The following is a 20634-nucleotide window of genomic DNA, read 5'->3' as shown; positions in this document are numbered from 1 at the left end:
ATATAATGACAATGTGTTTAAACTCAAATTCATTGTCTTCTACCCAAAACAGATTTCTTTCTCCAACTTCCCCATTTCTATCAATGGCAAAAATGCACATAGACATCTCTCAGCATTTCAGCCTGAAATGTCCCCACTGAAAGAACATATTGGGTAATATCAGGTGCCCATGAGCCTGGACATATTTCTTCAACCATCTGCTTCAGAACGTGAAATTCTCACCATCAAAGTCACTGCACTAAGTTAAGAAATTGCATCCACCAGTCTTATGTTAAAACTTACATCTCCTTGCTGGAAAAGACACTTATTAATGCAAAAGCGTATCAGGAATTCACAGTAACGACAATTCGCCTAGTAGCCTCCACAGGGTCTTGTGTTATTGTTGCTGCTGCTGCTGATGGTGACCGTGATGATGACAGGCGCGCTCTCCTGGAAAGAGGAGCTGAGCCAAGTCTCCAGCACCTGCGACAAGACCACTGACTGTTGCCGGTCACTTACAGAGGGGCTGTGCTCTCACAGTCTGCCGCCACACTTCAGATAGTGCTGAGAAGCAGTATCACAGGACCAAAAACGAGAGCCTGCAGCTCGCCGGAATTCACGGAGCCAGAGACTAGCAGGGCTTTCCTCCCAGATCAGGACCCCCCACACCCCCGAGAGGCCACGCCTGCGTTGCCTTGCTCTAGAGGACTGTCGGTGAAAACGGACTGCACCTACTTCATAACTGGACTTGGCATCAGGCCCAATCAATCGCCAAATCCATCCATTTTTTCTTCGGATTTCTCTCCATTTCCATTGCCACCCCTCAAGTTCTAGAACCTACTACAGAGATTCTACCTCTAATCTCAGCCCGTATGTATACTGTCTGCTCCTTTTTATCTTTGTAAGACTCTATTTTCATCAGTTACAATTTTGCAGTGTTTTTTTTTTTTTTTTTTTAACTGTCTTAGGGCAAAAGTAGTTTAACTTCAGTGACTCCAAAAATCACTTGGCGTGTTTGAGGCAGATTCTGAGTCCTGTTTCCTTGGGTTCTGGTTTAGGCGGTCTGGGATGGGGTCCATGGATCTGAATTGTGATCACCTCCACTCAGGTGGCAGTGGCCAGGCTCTCCTGGTCTAAAAATCCCATTCTGAGGAACATTGCCTGTCAGTGCATTACATCCAAACTCAGTGTTTTGTTTAAGGTGCTCCAGAGTTTGGTGTATCAGCTCTGACCCACCCTATCTAATAAAGAGTAAATGTTGGGAGAGTTTTGGCCATGTGTAATACGAACTGAGAAAACTAGCTTTCATGTATATATTTCAGAGGATACCATGTTGGCACTGAAGTCTAACTGAAGCATAGTAATTCCTCCTTTAGAAAACTGCTGTTTGAACTACTCTGTTATTCTCAGACAGTCTCTTATTCTGTAGGTCAACTCTGTTATTTTTAGATAGTTCCTTATCTATAAAATAACTGTTTTAGTTTGAATAATAAAAAAGATAAAAACTTAACTGTCTGACCTTGCAAGCTAGCCATCTGACATAACAGGCTAATACTGATAATAATTCCCATATTCTTATGCCAAGTATTGGTTCATTATGTATTCAAGGTTACAAACTGTCTGTAACAATAACCTACACAGAGCTCTTTGTGTAGAAGAAGAAGCTCAAAAAGTATCAATATGGGAAATTCCTCTATGTCGGGGCTCAGAGATTTGGGAAACACCTCCCTCTGGGCCCGCACGAATAGACTCCTAATTAATTGGCTCATTAAGGCATCTCATATCTATCTCGCTGACTTACGATAGAACATAACCTAACTCAAAACATCTGGAAGCATATGTATCTCAAAAGTATTTTCCCCGCTTTGGAGGAACAGCAAACAAGAAACCAGAATGAGCCCCTGAAATATGAGCAACTTCTCCACATTGAGGACCACGATTTTGCAATGAGACCTGGATTTGAAGGTATTTTTTAAAATATATTTTTATTGATTTCAGAGAGGAAGGGAGAGGGAGAGCAAGAAAGAAACATCAATGATGAGAGAGAATCATTAATTGGCTTTCTCCTGCATGCCCCACACTGGGGATTGAGCTGGCAACCTGGGCATGTACCCTGACCGGGAATCAAACCATGACCTCCTGGCTCAAAGGTCGACACTCAACCACTGAGGCACGCCAGCCAGGCTGGGGCTGAGTATTATCTTTACAAAATGAAGTTGAAAATTGGAAGCAATTAAGACCAAGACACAAGTAAAGGCCATTAATTAAAAAACAAAAAGCCTTTTATAATGATATTTTCTTGACCAAAAGTACATATCCTGCTAATATACACCAGTTTGTTTCAACTAAAACCTGTACATTGGATTACATGATGCTATTCATAAAAATCTTGCTGAATGTTCTCTTAACCTGGAGCACCTGGCCATCATAGGAGAACTAGAATGCCAAATGCCTGACTCCCAGACACCTCTCCTGAGCTTTTTTCCTCACTTTCAGCAGCTAAAGACTGAGCTAAATGTTGGCGTGCCAGGCAACGTGCACCACCTCATTCCTCCCTCACAGTGACCCGAGGAAGTAGACACTGTCAAGGCCCCTAATGTTCCAGAGTGGAAACTGGGACTTAGGGTAAGAGATTTGCTCAAGGCAAGAAAAAACAAAACAAAACAAAAAGACCGCAGTAAGCGGTGGAAGCAAAATGCCACGGCAGGTCAGGAGGGCAGAAGAGGGCCATGTGAGAGGTGCACACTCGGAGCAAAGTCTTTCCTCGCTCAGATAGTTTAACGTGCGCATCCCTGAGTGCCACGTTTCCAGACACACACAGGTGTGGCGAAACCTGCCGGTTACCAGAGCCCTCCGCCTCCTGCTAAACCCACCTGGACGTTCTGTCCTGGACTTAAGTCTCCCACTCCCACAGGTCCTGACCCGACATTTTCAGAATATTAGAGGTGTGGCTAGAAGGAAAGGGAATGTGCGGGTGGGAAGGCAGCATCCTCCCGCAGTGGGACAGGTTCAGCCTCCTGGTAACTAACACTTCCGGAACTCAGGGCCGGGTGGGGGACTTGATTCTCACTATGTTGTAGTGAAATAAAGTACAACAGGTAACTAGTTATGTTAAGGGTTTTTTTTGTTTGTTTTTTGTGTTTTTTTTTTTTGTTTTTTTTTAATTTCCTGTAATCGATTGGGTTGCAATTCTAAGGGCCTGGCTTTGATTTTATTAAATTAGTGACTAAAACTTTAGTGAGCATCAGAACCACCTGGGGGATTCTTTTGAAAAAAAATATTTTTATTGATTTCAGAGAGGAAGGGAGAGAGAGAGAGAGAAACATCAATGAGAGAGAATCATTGATCAGCTGCTTCCTGTATACCCCCTACTGGGGATTGAACCTGCAACCCAGGCTCATGCCCTTGACGGGAATCAAACCCAGGACCCTTCAGTCTGCAGGCCAGTGCTAGGGCCACTTGGTCCCACCCTGCCAAATTTCATCTCAGTAAATCTGGGTGGGCCCAAAACGTGCATTTGTAATAAATTCCTAGGTGCTGCTGCTGGTGGTGGTCTGAGGACCATATTTGGTAACTACTGAATTAGATGATCAGCATCAGATTAAACCTTTGTGAGTTTAATTTGTTTTTACAGAGCATTTCTCACAATTATTGAGTCTAATTTAAGATTTTAAAAGCCTCAAAAATTAATCAGGTTTGAACATGTGTCTGTTTTTTATTTCTAAGACTATTATTTCTTTCTCCTCTTTTTCTTTAGATCACTACTTCTCAAATGTGTCATCCTTACCACAATTCTAAATATGCTGGGCTTAACTACCATTCTCAATAGATCTGTTTCTTTCCCCCAACCAAATTTTCCCATCATTTCAATAATACACACTACCACTGTCACCCAGGTGTTCTGTATCTTGGTCTCTATGATTCTATAAAAAGTGTCTAGCCCAGCTGGCCTGGCTCAGTGGTTGAGCATTGACCTATGGACCAGGAGTCATGGCTAGATTCTGGTCAGGGCACCTGCCCAGGTTTTGAGCTCGATCCCCAGTGTGGGGCGTGCAGGAGGCAGCTGATCAATGATTCTCTCTCATCACTATTGTCTTTATCTCTCTCTCTCCCTACCTTCCTCTCTGAAATAAATTAAAAAAAATTTTTTTTTAAGTGTCTAAAACTCTCCTACCAACATGTAGTTGGCAAAAATCTTAGGAAAGTACAGTTGCCCGGCTATGGATCCTTTCAGCCACAAGGGGCGCCAATCTCACAGGAATGGCTTGGATCTGGCATTTCCTGAGCAGCAGTCAGAAGCTCAAAATGATGCACATGCTCTCTTTAACACAAACTCACAAAGCTGCCCTAATTCGTGTCAGGCTAGGTTCCTCAATCACATGAATTCCTGTTCCAGAGGAAAGGGTTTTTGTGGGTTTATTTTAGACTGTTGAAAGACAGAAAGATTGAGAGAAAAAAGACTGTCCTTGAATTTGGACCTTGAAACAAAGGCTTTGTCCTTCGAAGTGGTTCGAGGACCAGCAGCAGAGTCACCTGGGAGTTAGTTAGAAATGCAGAAACTCAGGCCCCATCCCAGGCTTTCTGACACAATCTTCATTTTAACAAGCTCCCTAGGTGATGTGAGTACATTTTACAATTTGAGGAACACTGCGGTAGATTACTGTGCCCACTGCTTTTATTTTAAAACACTTATGCCTTCATCCTCCTTCCCTGTATCATCCCCACACTCGAGAAAAACATAATATTGACCTTTAATTTTCTTAATGGGTTACAGATACACGTAAAGATTTTTGTTTTTAAGTGAGAGTGCTTTTTAAAAAAATTTTTTTCCCCTGAGGCTACTTTATGGGGTTATTAAAAATGCAATTAAAATGTGCTACTTAGTGGCAGGTGGCAAATCATCCCACGATTAAGAAATTTTTCTGACAATTGGGGCTAAATGGTGTCCAAATGGCCTGTGTGTTCAGGCAGAAAAATCCATAAATTTAGTCAGACGTGCCAGTCTGGTAGCTCTGTGAAATATAGTCCTTAACCTTCTGTTGTCCTGGTTAGAACAGCTTCTTACACCCGTGACCCATTTCTCTGTTCTCTCAAGGCTGCCTTCCTGAGGAAATGAGGCTGCAGGATACAAGCTTTAATTTATCTTCTCTTTCCTTACACTTGTCCATAACACAAACAAACGTACAGACTTCTTTCCTCTTGAGCTAAATGTAACTTCAGCACTTCTCCCGCCTTAGTGTGTTTTCCTAATTAGCTTTAACATTAAAACCAGCTGCTGCTGCAGTGTTTTTTCACTTTTAGAAGGCGTTGGAAGATTAATCGACTCATTATGTGGAAACAGGAGGATATAAATTTAGGGGAGCTTTTTGTTTAACTTGGGTTATAAATTGTGGCTCATTTTCCTTATTTATGTTTTCTTTACCCTTTACATCTCCCACAACTAAGGGCTTTTTTGTTTTAGTCTTATAGATGATGCTTTCTTTGTTTCTTTCTTTTTTTCTGTGCCCTCCTAACTGCCCCCTGTACTCCTTTCTTTGTTTCTTTAAAGTGAAATCAGTTTAGCATCTAGATACTGGCTACTGAATCAAGAATAGTCAAACAGGAGGACTAGACTGGGAGCTGACCATATTCCCGCCTTAAGGAGCTTTAGATTTCAGGAAGGTCTCTAACCTCATGAGTTCCCTCCTATGGCAAATGGAGCTGAAGTCGGTTCTACCTAGCAAAACCAAGCAAAAGCCAAACTTCTGCAAACCCCTTAAATGCTCAGTTTGGTCCTCTGTAAAACAGGGGAAATAAATATATGGTACAGCTGGCCAGGCACTGGGTCTGCCACTGAAGTTGGTTCTTACTACTAGCAAATGGCTATAATGAGAACTTGAGATACAGTATAATACATTAGATAATGTATTTTATTTTATTACTAGAGGCCCGATGCACGAAATTCATGCAAGGGACTCGGCCCTCGCAGCCCCAGCTTCATCCAGAAGGTCATCTAGACTGTTCAGCCATTTGGTCGATTTGCATATTACACTTTTATTATTATAGGCTAAAGGCCCAGTGCACGAAATTCGTGCATGGGTCGGGGGGAGGAGGGTCCCTCAGCCTGGCCTGCATCCTCTCTAGGGGGATCGGGCCTAAACTGGCAGTTGGACATCCCTCTCGCAATCTGGGACTGCTGGCTCCTAACCGCTCACCTGCCTGCCTGCCTGATTGCCCCTAACTGCCTCTGCCTGCTGGCCTGATTGCCCCTAACTGCTCCCCTGGCAGCCTGATCACCCCCTAACTGCCCTCCCCTGCTGGTCTGATCACCCCTGACTGCCTTCCCCTGCCGGCCTGATTGCCCCTAACGGCCTCTGCCTCGGCTCCTGCCACCATGGCTTTGTCTGGAAGATGTTTGGTCTAATTACCATATTACCCTTTTATTAGTATAGATTGCTTTTATTGATTTTAGAGAAAGTAAGGGAGAAGGAGAGATAGATAGAAACATCAATGATGAGAGAGAATCATTGATCAGCTGCCTCCTGCACGCCTCCTACTGGGGATTGAGCCTGCAACCTGGGCATGTGCCCTTGACTGGAATTGAACCCAGGACCCTTCAGTCTGCAGGCCGACGCTCTATCCATTGAGCCAAACCAGATAGGGCAGGTAATGTATTTTAAATTCACTATATAAATAAGATGTATAACTTTCTTTTTTTTTTTTTAAATAAATCTTTATTCAGATTATTACAATTGTTTCTCCTTTTTCCCCCCATAGCTCCCCTCCACCCGGTTCCCACCCCACCTTCTGCCCTTACCTCCCCCCCACTGTCCTCATCCATAGGTGTATGATTTTTGTCCAGTCTCTTCCTGAACCCCCCATACCCCTTTCCCCCTGAGAATTATCAGTCCACTCCCTTTCTATGCCCCTGATTCTATTATATTCACCAGATTATTCTGTTCCTCAGGTTTTTAATTCACTTGAATTTTAGGTTCACTTGTTGATAGATATGTATTTATTGTTCATATTTTTTATCTTTACTTTTTTTTCTTCTTTCTCTTCTTTAAGAATACCTTTCAGCATTTCATATAATACTGGTTTGGTGGTGATGAACTCCTTTAGCTTTTTCTTATCTGTGAAGCTCTTTATCTGCCCTTCAATTCTGAATGATAGCTTTGCTGGGTAGAGTAATCTTGGTTGTAGGTTCTTGCTATTCATCACATTGAAAATTTCTTGCCACTCCCATCTGGCCTGCATAGTTTCTGTTGAGAAATCAGCTGACAGTCGTATGGGTGCTCCCTTGTAGGTAATTAACTGTTTTTCTCTTGCTGCTTTTAATATTCTCTCTTTGTCTTTTGCTCTTGGCATTTTAATTATGATGTGTCTTGGTGTGGTCCTCTTTGGATTCCTTTTGTTTGGGGTTCTGTGGGCTTCCTGGACTTGTAAGTCTATTTCTTTCACCAGGTGGGGGAAGTTTTCTGTCATTATTTCTTCAAATAGGTTTTCAGTATCTTGCTCTCTCTCTTCTTCTGGCACCCCCATAATTCTGATGTTGGTACGCTTGAAGTTGTCCCAGAGTCTTCTTACACTATCTTCAACTTTTTGGATTTTTTTTTTGCTTTTTGCTTTTTCGGTTGAGTGTTTTTTGCTTCTTTGTATTTCAATTCTTTGACTTGATTCTTGTGTTCCTCTAGTCTGTTTTTGGGTCTCTGTATAATATTTTTTATTTCAGTCAGTGTATGTTTAATTTCTAGTTGGTCCTTTTTCATATCTTCGAGGGTCTCGTTATATTTATCGGCCTTTTCTAGGATATTCTTGAAAAGCCTTATAACCGTGGTTTTGAATTCTATATCCAGTCGTTTGTTTTCCTCCATTTCTTTCGTTTGTGATCTGTTTCTTTGACGCCACATTTTCACTGCTTCCCTGGGTAAATTTGTGTGCTAGGTTCCCTATATGGCCCAGTGGGTCGGCCTCCCCAGTTAACCTGAGGTGGACACTCTTGGTGCACCCCTTTGTGGACTGTGTGTACAGCCTTGTTGTAGTTAAGTCTTGATTGTTGTTGGTATCACTGGGAGGAATTGACCTCCAGGCCAGTTGGCTGTAAGGATCAGCTGTGTCTATGCTGGGAGAAGTTCAGTGCTGGAGACAGCCTTATAGGATTAGACTTGCCAAACTGCAATAGCCTCTGTGCTCAGCTTGGATGGGGTGGAGTCTCAGGGCGGAGCAGACAGTCCTGGCTTCCCGTCAGCCTTGCCCTTGCGCGCACTCGTAGACCTCTGCCTTCCCCAGCTCCCGAGTCTCTGCCTGAGAGTCCAGACTCCCCCCCACAAGAGCGTGGGTCCCAGGGGCTCGCCTGGAACTGGGGTTCAGTGCAGTCAGAACTGGGGCTCAGTGCCGTTAGGAGCCTCTGACTCCCTTCCACTAGGGAAAGCCTGTGGCAACCTCCGCTGCCTTTGTGCACACTGGCACTCGCGCGCCTTCAGTCCTCCGCCTTCCCCAGCTCCCGAGTCTCTGCCCGAGAGTCCAGACTCCCCCCACAAGAGCGTGGGTCCCCAGGGGCTCGCCTGGAACTGGGGTTCACTGCAGTCAGAACTGGGGCTCAGTGCAGTCAGGAACCTCTGACTCCCTTCCACTAGGGAAAGCCTGTGGCAACCTCCGCTGCCTTTGTGCGCACTGGCACTCGCACGCCTTCAGTCCTCCGCCTTCCCCGGCTCCTGAGTCTCTGCCCGAGAGTCCAGACTCCCCCCACAAGAGCGTGGGTCCCCAGGGGCTCGCCCGGAACTGGGGTTCAGTGCAGTCAGAACTGGGGTTCAGTGCGGTCGGGGGCTTCCTTCCCCCTTCCGCCAGAGAAAGTCAGCCAGGCTCTAAGCCGCCCTTCCTCTCTGCGCGCACAAAGCCCCTTTGCCGTACCTCCAATTCTCTGTGAGCTTTTCTCTTTCCTTCTAGTTGTAGAATTTTCACTCAGCCAGCTTTCCTGTGGTTCTGGATGGTGTCCGTTCTGTCTTTTAGTTGTAGTTTTGAAATTGTTGTGCGAGGCAGCAGTTTAGGTGCTTACCTATGCCGCCATCTTGGTTTCTCTCAAGATGTATAACTTTCATTTAACTTTCCTTATTCCAGAGTGCATACAAACCAGTTTGATATATTTAAAAAGGACATTAGTCCTAGCTGGTTTGGCTCGGTGCATAGAGTGTTGGCCTGCAGACTGAAGCGTCCCAGGTTCAATTCTGGTCAAGAGCACATGCCTGGGTTGCAGGCTTGGTCCAATGTGCAGGAGACAGCCAATCAATGATTCCCTCTTATCATTGATGTTTCTATATCTCTATTCCTCTCCCTTCCTCTCTGAAATAAATAAAAATATATATATTTTAAAAAGGACTATAAATGTGTGTGCTACTACCTAGTTAGTGATCCTGGGAAATCAACACCATAAGCATAACAGTTAATAGTTATTTAATTTTTACTATGCTTCCAATGTTTTCTGTATAGAGTTAATAGTATTTATGAAATAGTTACTATTCATGTTGTATATATTACTGATCCAATAGATAATGTGCCAAGCCAGCTCAGCAGGTTCGGTGAGCCTGAGAGGGGGAGGTGAAGGATTGAGAAAAGACAGACAATAGAATGAAAACTGGGTCTGGGTAGGATGATATCCTCTCTGATGGAGAGCTAGTGACAGCGCCACAGCCTGTAAGCTGTCTCTTTAATTTATAGCCATACTAGTGGCCCGGTGCACAAAATTTGTGCACATTAAAAGGGGATTAATTAGAGGAAATAATTTATTATTGCTATTTGCCCTTTCTCTATAATAGAAGTGTCAGAGATAAAAGAAAATTAGTAAAATGTATATGAAAACCTTCCTCCTGTCAGAGTCTGGGGCACACCACGGGACCCAGAGTCAAGTCCCCGCCCATCCACATGCACCTCAAAATCGCATGAGACCCAGACCCGGCCGGGGGCCCCCCCCCATTGGGATAGATCCAGACCCAGCCAGTCCCACCCTTGTCAAGCCCTGCCAGGCAGGGGGCATAGCCTCAGGTCCCCTGGCCCAGCACCAGGACAGGGGGCATGGCCTGAGGTCCCCCAGCCCAGACCGGGGCGGGGAGCATGCCTTGAGGTCCCCTGTCAAGCCCCACCGGGTGGGGGACATGGCCTGAGATCCCCTGTCAAGCCCCATGGGGGTGGGGGAGGGTGTAGCCTCAGGTCCCTGCTGATTGCTCGTCAAGGCTCCTTATGGGAATTTGGCCTCAGCTGTGGGTGCAGCCATCTTTGTGACAGAGTGATGGTCAATTAGCATATTCCCTCTTTATTAGATAGGATTCTACGAGGCAAAGTAAGGGCGTGGTTACAACATTCTCGTGGGTTTCGAATCTACTCAATTACATGCACCTGGACTCTATCAAGCCCACATCAATCAGACATGTGGGGTCATGTGTTTGGACCATAGGTTCAAGCTTACAACTATAGCTGTTGGCTATAATTGTGCTGGGAGGGCTCTGCCCTCCAAGCTGGGACTTGCACGTGGCAATGAGAGGACTGTGCCCTCTCATTAGTCCGAGGCTTGAACCTGTCCAAACACTGTAGCTGCTCTCCACAGATAATTAATAAGTGGGTTGTTAATATATTTGAATGGAATAAGCTAAGGACCTGATATGCATTCTTGGTTTTAATCTCACAGCAACCCTATTAGGTAGGTACCATATATTTATTTCCCCTGTTTCACAGAGGAGCAAACTGAGCATTTAAGGGATTTGCAGAAGTTTGTCTTTTACTTGGGTTTTATGACTACAAATTCCACTGTTTTTAACCGATCTGCTTGATTGCCACCTTCTCTCTGGGACTCAGTGTTTCGTCTGTAAAAAGAATGGGCTTTAGAGCATTTATCCAGCTCCAAAATTCTATAATTTTGCATCTTGCTTTTACATGTCCCTCACCCTCCACTCTGTCCTCAAGAATGTCAGGGCAGAGTATAGATTCCTGACCCAGGAGTAAGAAGCACTCAGATATGGAGCTCAAAGGATACCAAAAACGGGGTCAGACGACATCCAAAGGCAAGCACTTCCCTTGCAAATAGAAGCGCTCATCCACACAAGAATAGTACAAGTCAGAGTGAGGAAGGAAAAAATGTACGCTGTTTCCCGGAACCCATGCCTAACGGACAAGCCATGTTTTTACACCACTTCAGACCAGCGTCAAACACCCCTGAGGGCTCAGTGCTTGTCCAGTGTGGCATGAATGTGTCCTCATATGGTGGCTTTATAGTGCTGTCCCCAGGCTTGCAGACAGTTATCAGTAACCACGGTCTACTTACAAGTCATGAGATCCTGAATCCAAGTTGTTTTCTGTCATAAAATACGTGCTCTTATGAGCACTATATCTTTTTTCTTTAAATTCTCACCTGAAGACATTTCAGGGAGGGAGCGGGGAGAGGAGAAACATGGACCGTTTGCTTCCTGAACACAACTGACTGGGGCCTGGGATTGAACCCACAGGTATGTACCTTGACTGGGAATCAAACCCATGACTTTCCAGGGATGAGCTCCTACTAACGGAGCCACACTGGCCAGGACACACTATGTCATTTTTCAGTGAGAAATGCACTGATTATCTAAATGTTTGAGTGTAGGATTGGGAGTAGCTGCTTGCATTTCTAGGGGAAGGCTCACATTTTTTGCCTAATTGCAGTAGCATTAGCATTCATTTAGTGTCATTTATTAAGTTTACTGTGTATTACTTCTAATCTTCAAACAAGCCTCCAAGGTGATACTACTACTTGGGTTTTATAGGTGAGGAAACTAAGCTTAGGGATGTTACTTACCCCTGATCAGCATGAGTAGGGAGCTGGGTTCAAACTCCAGTCTGTGACTCTAATGCCAGAATTTTGTTCAGAATATTGTGCTACCTCTCCAAACCTTTCATTCCCTTGGAGTAATGGACTTAATGGGAAGAGTTACTCATACTGAAAGGCAAGTAGAGTCATGGATGAGATCTTTCCATGAATTTTTATTTTGTATTTTTATTTTATTTTATTTTTTTCAGGGGAGAGTGTGAACGCAGTCCCCTAGTCCCACAAATTATGCAGTCGAGTTTCCCACATTTGGGGAAATCACAGGGGGTCAGCACATTCGGAGTGCAATGGATAAGCCTCGCCCTGGGAAAACCACCTTTGTGATCATGGTATCTCCATGAAAGAGGAAAGGGAATCTGTGTTGATAAAGTGAAGGCAACATGAGCCAATTAATGGGGAAGTCATAGATGTTGGACAGGGACTGGCAAGGCACATCTTGTTTTATAATGTTTTGTGTATTTAAAACACAATAATTCAGTGCTATATTGAATGATATGCACATATATGTCTCATGTGGCACATCCAGACATTCACTGATTTTAAGTAAGGAAGCTTTTCTGTCCAGACTATTTGAAATACCAGAATACTGACTGAAATAGCCAGTACTAAAAAGAGCAAGATTTCTATTTTTCAACAATAATTGAAAGTATTTTTCGACATATGTACTACTATTTGTAATACTTTAAACGATAAAATAAAATAAAAAAAGATAAAAAAGAAAGTATTTTTCAACTCAAGACTGACTATGCAGAGACAATAAAATTTAATTGAGAATTTGCCCTATGAAAAGAAAACATATGAGACCATATATATAACTATATAAAATATTTTAGCATATATATGCATTAAATTTCCTATACAATACTGAATGATGAAATTATTTTTGTTTTTAAAGGTATTTTTTATTGATTTTTAGAGAAAGAGGAAGGGAGAGGGAGAGAGAAACATTGATGAGAGAGTGAAACATCCTTTGGTGGCCTCCTGCACACTTCCTACCATGGGTCAAACCTGCAATCTGGGCAAGTACCCTGACCGGGTTTCAGACCAACAACCTTTCTGGGCATGGGACGACACCCAACCAACTGAGCCACACCAGCCCCGGGTGTGAATAATGAAGTTATTAACATCAGCATCTCTTACACAGGAACTGGTGAGACCCTTCGTGAGGTGTAACAAGGAAGTGCCTTGGTCTCAGTCTGGGCTGGATTCTCTTGCATCATCATTCAGGTTCTCTGGGCCCATGAACCTGATTCTGAGGCCCAACTGCAAGCATAGGTCAGCAGTTCTCTGTCTGAAGTTGCTCCAATTCTGACTTTTAGTATATTATCATCAAACACATTTCTAAGAATGTTTGCTTCATCCTAAAAGCAGGTTGTGGTTTCTGACGACCTGGGGAGGGCCGTTTCTCAGTGTGTGCGTCCCCGTGTGCGGCTGCACTGTCATCACTGTTCTCTGGCCTGCCAAGCACTGCCCAAGCCAAGGAGGCTGCTTTTTCAGCAGGAGAGTAAAGGCTCCCACCTTTCCCAGAGTCATGAACTCCATGACCTCTCCACTCCCTGACTATAACGTATCATCATTTTCCATAAAAGATATAGAATTCTACATACTCTTAGGCAACATTGTCAAAATGTTATTCCTTTTTAAATCACTACTAGTTAAAAAACAAAAACCCCAAAACAAAAAAATTGGAAACACCACTTTTGTACTTTAAGTATACTATAAGAGGGAAAATATTGAATTGTTCCCAAGCAAATGTGTAATGATTATTGGAATAACATTTATTTAGGCATGTGCCTTTATTATTATAATTGAATGTATAATAAATCAGTAGGTAACGGAGAAATGTGTTGTTTAAAAATCTTGAAAATATATTTTCAACATTGCTTTCTCTCTGCTTTGAATGAAAATAATTTTAGTCGCTTCTCAGAATATTGCCTATTCTTCTTGCGGAAGGGTCTCCGTGCCAGTGGGAATAGATGTCCAGCTTGAAAGCATTGCCAGCGTTTCAGAGGTTAACATGGTCAGTTTCTCCATGAGGTGCTGGTTTTTTTCTGAAAGGATGAGGACTCAATAGTGTCAAAATCACTGGTATTTTCACACATCATTTTAATTGTGTATGTTGTTTATTTTTCCTACTTTGCTTAATAAAGTTGTGGTTGTTTTACTTTCTTCTGTCTACTTCTTTCTGCCCTGGATTCCAATTCTCATTCCTTTCCTACTCTTCTTTTTCCTTCTAATGGCTTTACAGTGGTGGAGCACTGTAAGACAACACGGTCTATTTAGTTATGTAACATGAACCAGAACAACTACACAAGAAGAAAGGATGATCAGAATATATATGAACTATGAAATCATAGCCATGAACCCTTACCTATAAAATGATAGACAACTGAACCATACTTGATGGATTGCTTCCAATATTTTAATTATTATTATTATTGTTATTTTTATTTTTTGGTTAATCCTCACCCGAGGATATTTTTTTCTATTGATTTTTAGAGAGAGTGGAAGAGAGGGGAGAGAGGAAGAACGAGAAAGAGAGAGGGAGAGACAGAGAGAGAGAGAGAGAGAAACATCAATATGAAAGAGACACATCGATAGGTTGACTCCTGCATGTGCCCCAGCTGGGGTTGGGATTGAACCTGCAACCCGGGTATGTGCGCTTGACTGGGAACTGAACCCACACCCCTTCCGAATTCTGGCTGATGCTCTAACCACTGAGCAGACCAGGGCCCAAATGTTTCATTTAATATTAACTTGGCTTATCTGTAGATAAACAATAGCAGAGGACAAAGGGTTGTTTTTAAATTTATGAGAACTAAAACTTTAAGAAAATGTGGCTCATTTTCTTATATTTTCTAGAAATCTAGAAAAGACTGCCATTATTTTAGTTTGTAGTGGAATATCCGTCTTTTCATGGAGTTCTTATTTGTAAGACACTGTCCCTAAAACACCAACTGCTCAATTGTTATCTTCAACCTTCCTTTCAGCCTTTTTATCTGCTTTGCCATTCTGTACTCCGTGCTTCTTTGTTTTCTCTTCCCTTTCCCTTAATCTCTTTATTTTTATTTCTTTTGTTAATCCTCCCCTGAGGATGTTTTTCCACTGATTTTTTTTTTTTTTTTTTTTTTTTTTTTAGAGAGAGTAGAAGGGAGCGGGAGAGACACAGAGGGAGAAACATAGATGTCAGAGAGATGTATCAATTGGTTGCCTCCCACATGCCAGGGATTGAGCCTGCAACCTAGCTATGTGCCCTTGACTGGAATCAAACCCAGGAGCCTTCAGTCCAAAGGCCAATGCTCTATCCACGGAGCCAAGCTGGCCAGGGCAATCTCTTTATTTTTAGATAATTTTAGCTATGTTTATGTTTTAATTTTTTCACTACTCCTTAGAATGACCTTCCTTGTCTACATAATTACCCAAGCCATTTTTCATTTAAGTAATTTTAAGGTATTTTAGGATTTAACTTTAAGAAATAATGTTTATTACCATGTCTAACATATGCACAAGCATATACATTATTTGTTTTCAGATATATTTCCTTTTTACCTGTTGCTATTCTGTTAATTTGTTAATGTCTCAGAACTTTGTGTAGCCCATTTATTTTTTCTATACCGAATAGAGGATGCTTTATTGTTCCAAATATTCAAGGTCCATTTCCTTGTTCTTACCTAACTGATGTATATTCTTATATATGAATCACTCTTTCCATCTAATTTTGTTCTCTTCAGTTGTGCTGTCTTTGCCATCATCTCCCATAGTTGCATTTCTTTTGTTTCCTATCAACGTTTTACTACATGCAACTGTTAATGACAGGGCCTGGAACAGGTTGACTCACTGGTAAGATGCAGCTTTGAATGTCATTTGTTCTTGTTTTTGGTTTCAGTTTTGGATTTGGTTTTGAAGTTTTGTTCCTACCTCCCCAAAAGCCTTAAACAATATTTTTTATTTATTTTTTTATTGTTTAAAGTATTACATATATTAGTACATATATCTCCTTTATTTTCCCCCATTGACCTTCCCCCAGCCACGCCTACCCCCTGTCACATGCCCTCATCCCACACCCCAGTGTCTTGTGTCCATTGGTGTGCTTACATGCATGCATACAAGTCCTTTGGTTGATCTCTTTCCCCCCCTCCCCAACACTCCCCAGCCTTCCCGCTGTAATTTGACAGTCGGTTCGGTGCTTTACTGCCTCTGTATCTATCTTTTTGTTCATCAGGTTATAATGTTCTTTATTTTCTATAAATGAGTGAGATCATGTGGTATTTTTCTTTCATTGCCTGGCTTATTTCACTTAACATAATGCTCTCCAGGTCCATCCATGCTGCTGCGAATGGTAAGAATTCCTTCTTTTTTATAGTAGCGTAGTATTCCATTGTGTAGATGTACCACAGTTTTCTAATCCACTCATCTGCTGATGGGCATTTATGCTGTTTCCAAATCTTAGCTATGGTGAATTGTGCTGCTGTGAACATAGGGTTGCATATATCCTTTCTGACTGGTGTTTCTAGTCTCTTGGGATATATTCCTAGAAGTGGGATTACTGGGTCAAATGGGAGTGCTATTTTTAGTTTTTTGAGGAAACTCCATACTGTTCTCCACAGTGGCTGCACCAGTCTGCATTCCCATCAGCAGTGCACCAGGGTTCCTTTTTCTCCACATCCTCGCCAGCACTTGTCATTTGTTGATTTGTTGATGATAGCCATTTTGACAGGTGTAAGATGGTACCGCATTGTTGTTTTGATTTGCATCTCTCGGATAATTAGTTACTTTGAGCATGTTTTCATATGTCTCTTGGCCTTCCTTCTGTCTTCTTTCGAAAAGTTTCTATTTAGGTCCGTTGCCCATTTTTTTTTATTGGATCATTTATCTTCCTTTTATTAAGTTGTATAAGTTGCCTGTAGATGTTGGAGATTAAACCTTTATCAGTGATAACATTCGCAAATATGTTCTCCCATGCAGTGGGCTTTCTTGTTGTTTAGTTGATGTTTCTTTTGCTGTGCAAAAGCTTTTTATTTTGATATAGTCCCATTTGTTTATTTTCTCTTTAGCTTCCATTGCCCTAGGAGCGGTATCAGTGAAGAAATTGCTTCAGCATATGTCTCAGATTTTGCTGCCTGTGGATTCCTTTAGTATTTTTATGGTTTCCCATCTTATGTTTAAGTCCTTTATCCATTTTGAGTTTATTTTTGTGTATGGTGTAAGTTGGTGATCTAGTTTAATTTTTTTGCATGTATCTGTCCAATTTTCCCAACACCATTTATTAAAGCGATTGTCTTGATTCCATTGTATGTTCATGTCTCCTTTGTCAAATATTAATTGAGCATAGTGGTTTGGGTCGATATCTGGGTTCTCTATTCTATTCCATTGGTCTATATTTCTGTTCTTGTGCCAGTACCAGGCTGTTTTGAGAACAGTGGCTTTTTAATACAACTTGAAATCTAGTATTGAGATCCCACCTACTTTGTTCTTCTTTCTCAGGATTGCTGTGGCTATTCGGGGTCTTTTTTTTATTTCAGATGAATTTTTTGAGAGTTCTTTCTAGGTCTGTGAAATATACCATTGGTATTTTAATGGGGAGTGCATTGAATCTATAGATTGCTTTGGGTAGTATGGACATTTTAATGATGTTGATTCTACCAATCCATGAACATGGTATGTTCTTCCATCTGTGTACATCTTCCTCTATCTCTTTTTTCAGTGTCCCGTAGTTTTCCGTGTATAGGTCTTTTACCTCCATAGTTAAGTTTATTCCTAGGTATCTTAATTTTTTTGGTGCGATGGTAAATGGGATTGCTTTTTTAGTCTCTCTTTCTGTAAGTTCCCTATTGGTGTATAGAAATGCCATAGATTTCTTGGTGTTAATTTTGTATCCTGCTACATTGCCGAATTCACTTATTAAGTCTGTTAGTTTTTTGATAAAGTCTTTCGGGTTTTTTTATGTACAATATCATGTCATCTGCAAATAAGGACAGCTTTAGTTCTTCTTTTCCAATTTGGATGCCTTTTATTTCTTCTTCTTGTCTAATTGCAATGGCTAATACTTCCAGTTCTATGTAGAACAGGAATGGTGAGAGTGGGCATCCCTGTCTTGTTCCTGTTCTTAGGGGAAATGGTTTTAGTTTTTGCCCATTGAGTATGATGTTAGCTGTGGGTTTATCATATATGGCTTTTATTATGTTGAGGTATGATCCTTCTATTCCCACCTTGCTGAGAGTTTTTATCAAGAAAGGGTGTTGGATTTTGTGAAATGCTTTTTCTGCATCAATTGATATGACTATGTGATTTTTATCTCTCTTTTTTTATGTGATGTATCACGTTTATTGATTTGCGGATATTGTACCATCCTTGCATCCCTGGGATAAATCCTACTTGGTCATGGTGTATGATCTTTCTGATGTACTGCTGGATCCGATTTGCTAGTATTTTGTTGAGGATTTTGGCATCTATGTTCATGAGGGATATTCGCCTGTAATTCTCTTTCATTGTGTTGTCTTTATCTGGTTTTGGTACTAGGGTGATGCTGGCTTCATAGAATGAGCTTGGAAGTGTTCCGTCCTCTTGAATTTTTTGGAATAGTCTGAGGAGGATGGGTTTTAGTTCTTCTTTGAAGGTTTGGTAAAACTCTCCTGTGAAGCCGTCTGGCCCGGGCTTTTGTTTGCTAGAAGCTTTTTGATGACTGCTTCAATTTCTTCCATAGTTATTGGCCTATTGAGATGTTGAGATTCTTCCTGATTTAGTTTTGGAAGGTTGTATTTTTCTAGGAATATGTCCATTTCCTCCAGGTTGTCCAGTTTGTTGGAATAGAGTTGTTCATAGTATTTTTTAACAATCCTTTGTATTTCTGTGGGGTCTGTTGTTATTTCTCCTCTTTCATTTCTGATTTTGTTTATTTGGGTCCTCTCTCTTTGCTTCTTGGTGAGCCTGGCTAGAGGTTCATCAATCTTGTTTATCCTTTCAAAGAACCAGCTCTTGGTTTTGTTGATCTTTTGTATTGTTTTTTTGGTCTCTATGTCGTTTATCTCTGCTCTGATCTTTATTATTTTCTTCCTTCTGCTTACACTGGGCTTTTCTTGTTGCTCTCTTTATAACTCTTTGAGTTGTAGGGTTAGGTAACTTATTACCATTGTTTCTTGTTTTTTGCAGTATGCTTGTAGAGCTATGAACTTCCCTCTCAAGACTGCTTTCACTGTGTCCCATAGATTTTGGATTGTTGTGTTTTCATTGTCGTTTGTTGCCATGATGTTTTTTATTTCTTCTTTGAGCTCTCTGGTAACCTAGTCATTGTTTAATAGCATGCTATTTAGTCTCCATGTATTTGAGTTTTTTGGACTGTTTTTATTGTAGTTGATTTCCAGTTTTATGCCACTGTGATCTGAGAAGACACTTGATATGATTTCTATCTTCTTGAATTTGAAGAGACTTTGCCTGTGACCCAATATATGGTCTATCTTTGAAAATGACCCATGTGCACTTGAGAAGAATGTATATTCTGTGGCTTTGGGGTGAAATGTTCTGAAGATGTCAATTAATTCCATCTGGTCTAGTGAGTCATTTAGGATTGATGTTTCTTTGCTGATTTTTTTGTTTAGAGAATTTGTCCAATGGTGACAGTGGGGTATTAAAGTCTCTTACTATGATTGTATTGCTGTCAATCTCTCCCTTGATATCTTCCAGTAGTTTTTTTATGTATTTGGGTTCTCCTGTATTGGGTGCGTATATGTTTACCAGAGTTATTTCTTCTTGCTGGATTGCTCCCTTTAGTATTATGATGTGACCTTCCTTATCTCTTTTTATATCCTTCACTTTGAGATCAAATTTTTCAGATATAAGTATTGCTACCCCAGCTTTTTTTATTTCCATTCGCCTGAAAAACCTTTTTCTATCCCTTCACCCTCAGTCTGTGTGCATCTTTTTTTCTGAGGTGGGTTTCTTGTAGACAGCAGATATAGGGGTCATGTTTTCTTATCCAATCCATTACCCTATGTCTTTTGATTGGGGCATTTAATCCATTTACATTTAAAGTTATTATTGATAGGTACTTGTTTGTCATCATTTTTATTCTTTACCCCTGTGTTCCTTCTTCTCTTCCTATTTCTTTTTTTTTTTTTTTACAGCAGACCTTTTAGCATTTCTTGCATTGCTGGTTTGGAATCTTTTCTATAAACTCCCTTATTCCTTTTTTGTCTGTGAAGCTCCTGATTTCACCCTCAATTTTGATAGATAGCCTTGCTGGATACAGTATTCTTGGATTCAGACCCTTCCTTTGTGTGGGACCCCCTTTCACATCCCGTGTGTTTCAGGGTTCAGGTTCTGGATTCGGGTTCTGGAGGAGGCCGCACACAAATGGAAGAGACTAGAAAAATATTAATTTGGCGATATTGGGGGCCAGGTGGGAGTCCAACTCTAGTGGGGGAACTACACCCCGCTCAGGCCTTGCTACCCCTTTTATTAAGATTTGGGATCCACCCATAGAGGCAGGCAATTCCAGTAATAGCCAATCAGCAAGGATTTACATAAGATTGACAGGTGGCAGCTGCTTCATCTATCATTGTCTCAATTAGATAGGGAGTGGTTGGCTCTGACCTTTCAGAGCTTCAAGGTTGATCAGCCTTCCAGGTTCCTTGTCCACACCTTTCTGCTAGTGGGGACAATGGTCGATTTCCGACATCTCCCCCGTTTCTTTTCTTTAAAAAATCTTGCATCTGCAGACTAGAAATAAACATATAGGAACAAAAAATGAGACAAGCAATAATGGTTATGCTGAGAGACAAATGAATCAGTCTGTAGTAAGTTTCTTTCTGGGCCAACAGTTTTTTTTAGTC

At 41.6% G+C, this 20634-nt stretch overlaps 1 protein-coding gene across 1 annotated transcript in view; it reads left to right on the top strand.

The window, feature by feature from the left end:
- Positions 1–13046: 13046 nt before the first annotated feature.
- GABRR3 (gamma-aminobutyric acid type A receptor subunit rho3) overlaps positions 13047–20634 on the top strand; it is a gene marked incomplete at both ends in the record, with an annotated part of 47861 nt that continues 40273 nt past the window's right edge. Inside the window, 2 exon segments of the mRNA XM_080654669.1 lie at positions 13047–13081; positions 13760–13826. Coding sequence (XP_080510795.1) covers positions 13047–13081; positions 13760–13826 — 102 coding nt within the window.

Source organism: Plecotus auritus (assembly GCF_963455305.1).
Source record: "Plecotus auritus genome assembly, chromosome: 2".
In the NCBI taxonomy this organism is placed as follows: Eukaryota; Metazoa; Chordata; class Mammalia; order Chiroptera; family Vespertilionidae; genus Plecotus; species Plecotus auritus.
The sequence above is the reverse complement of the archived record's forward strand: the minus strand, read 5'-3'. Positions and strand labels throughout refer to the sequence as shown.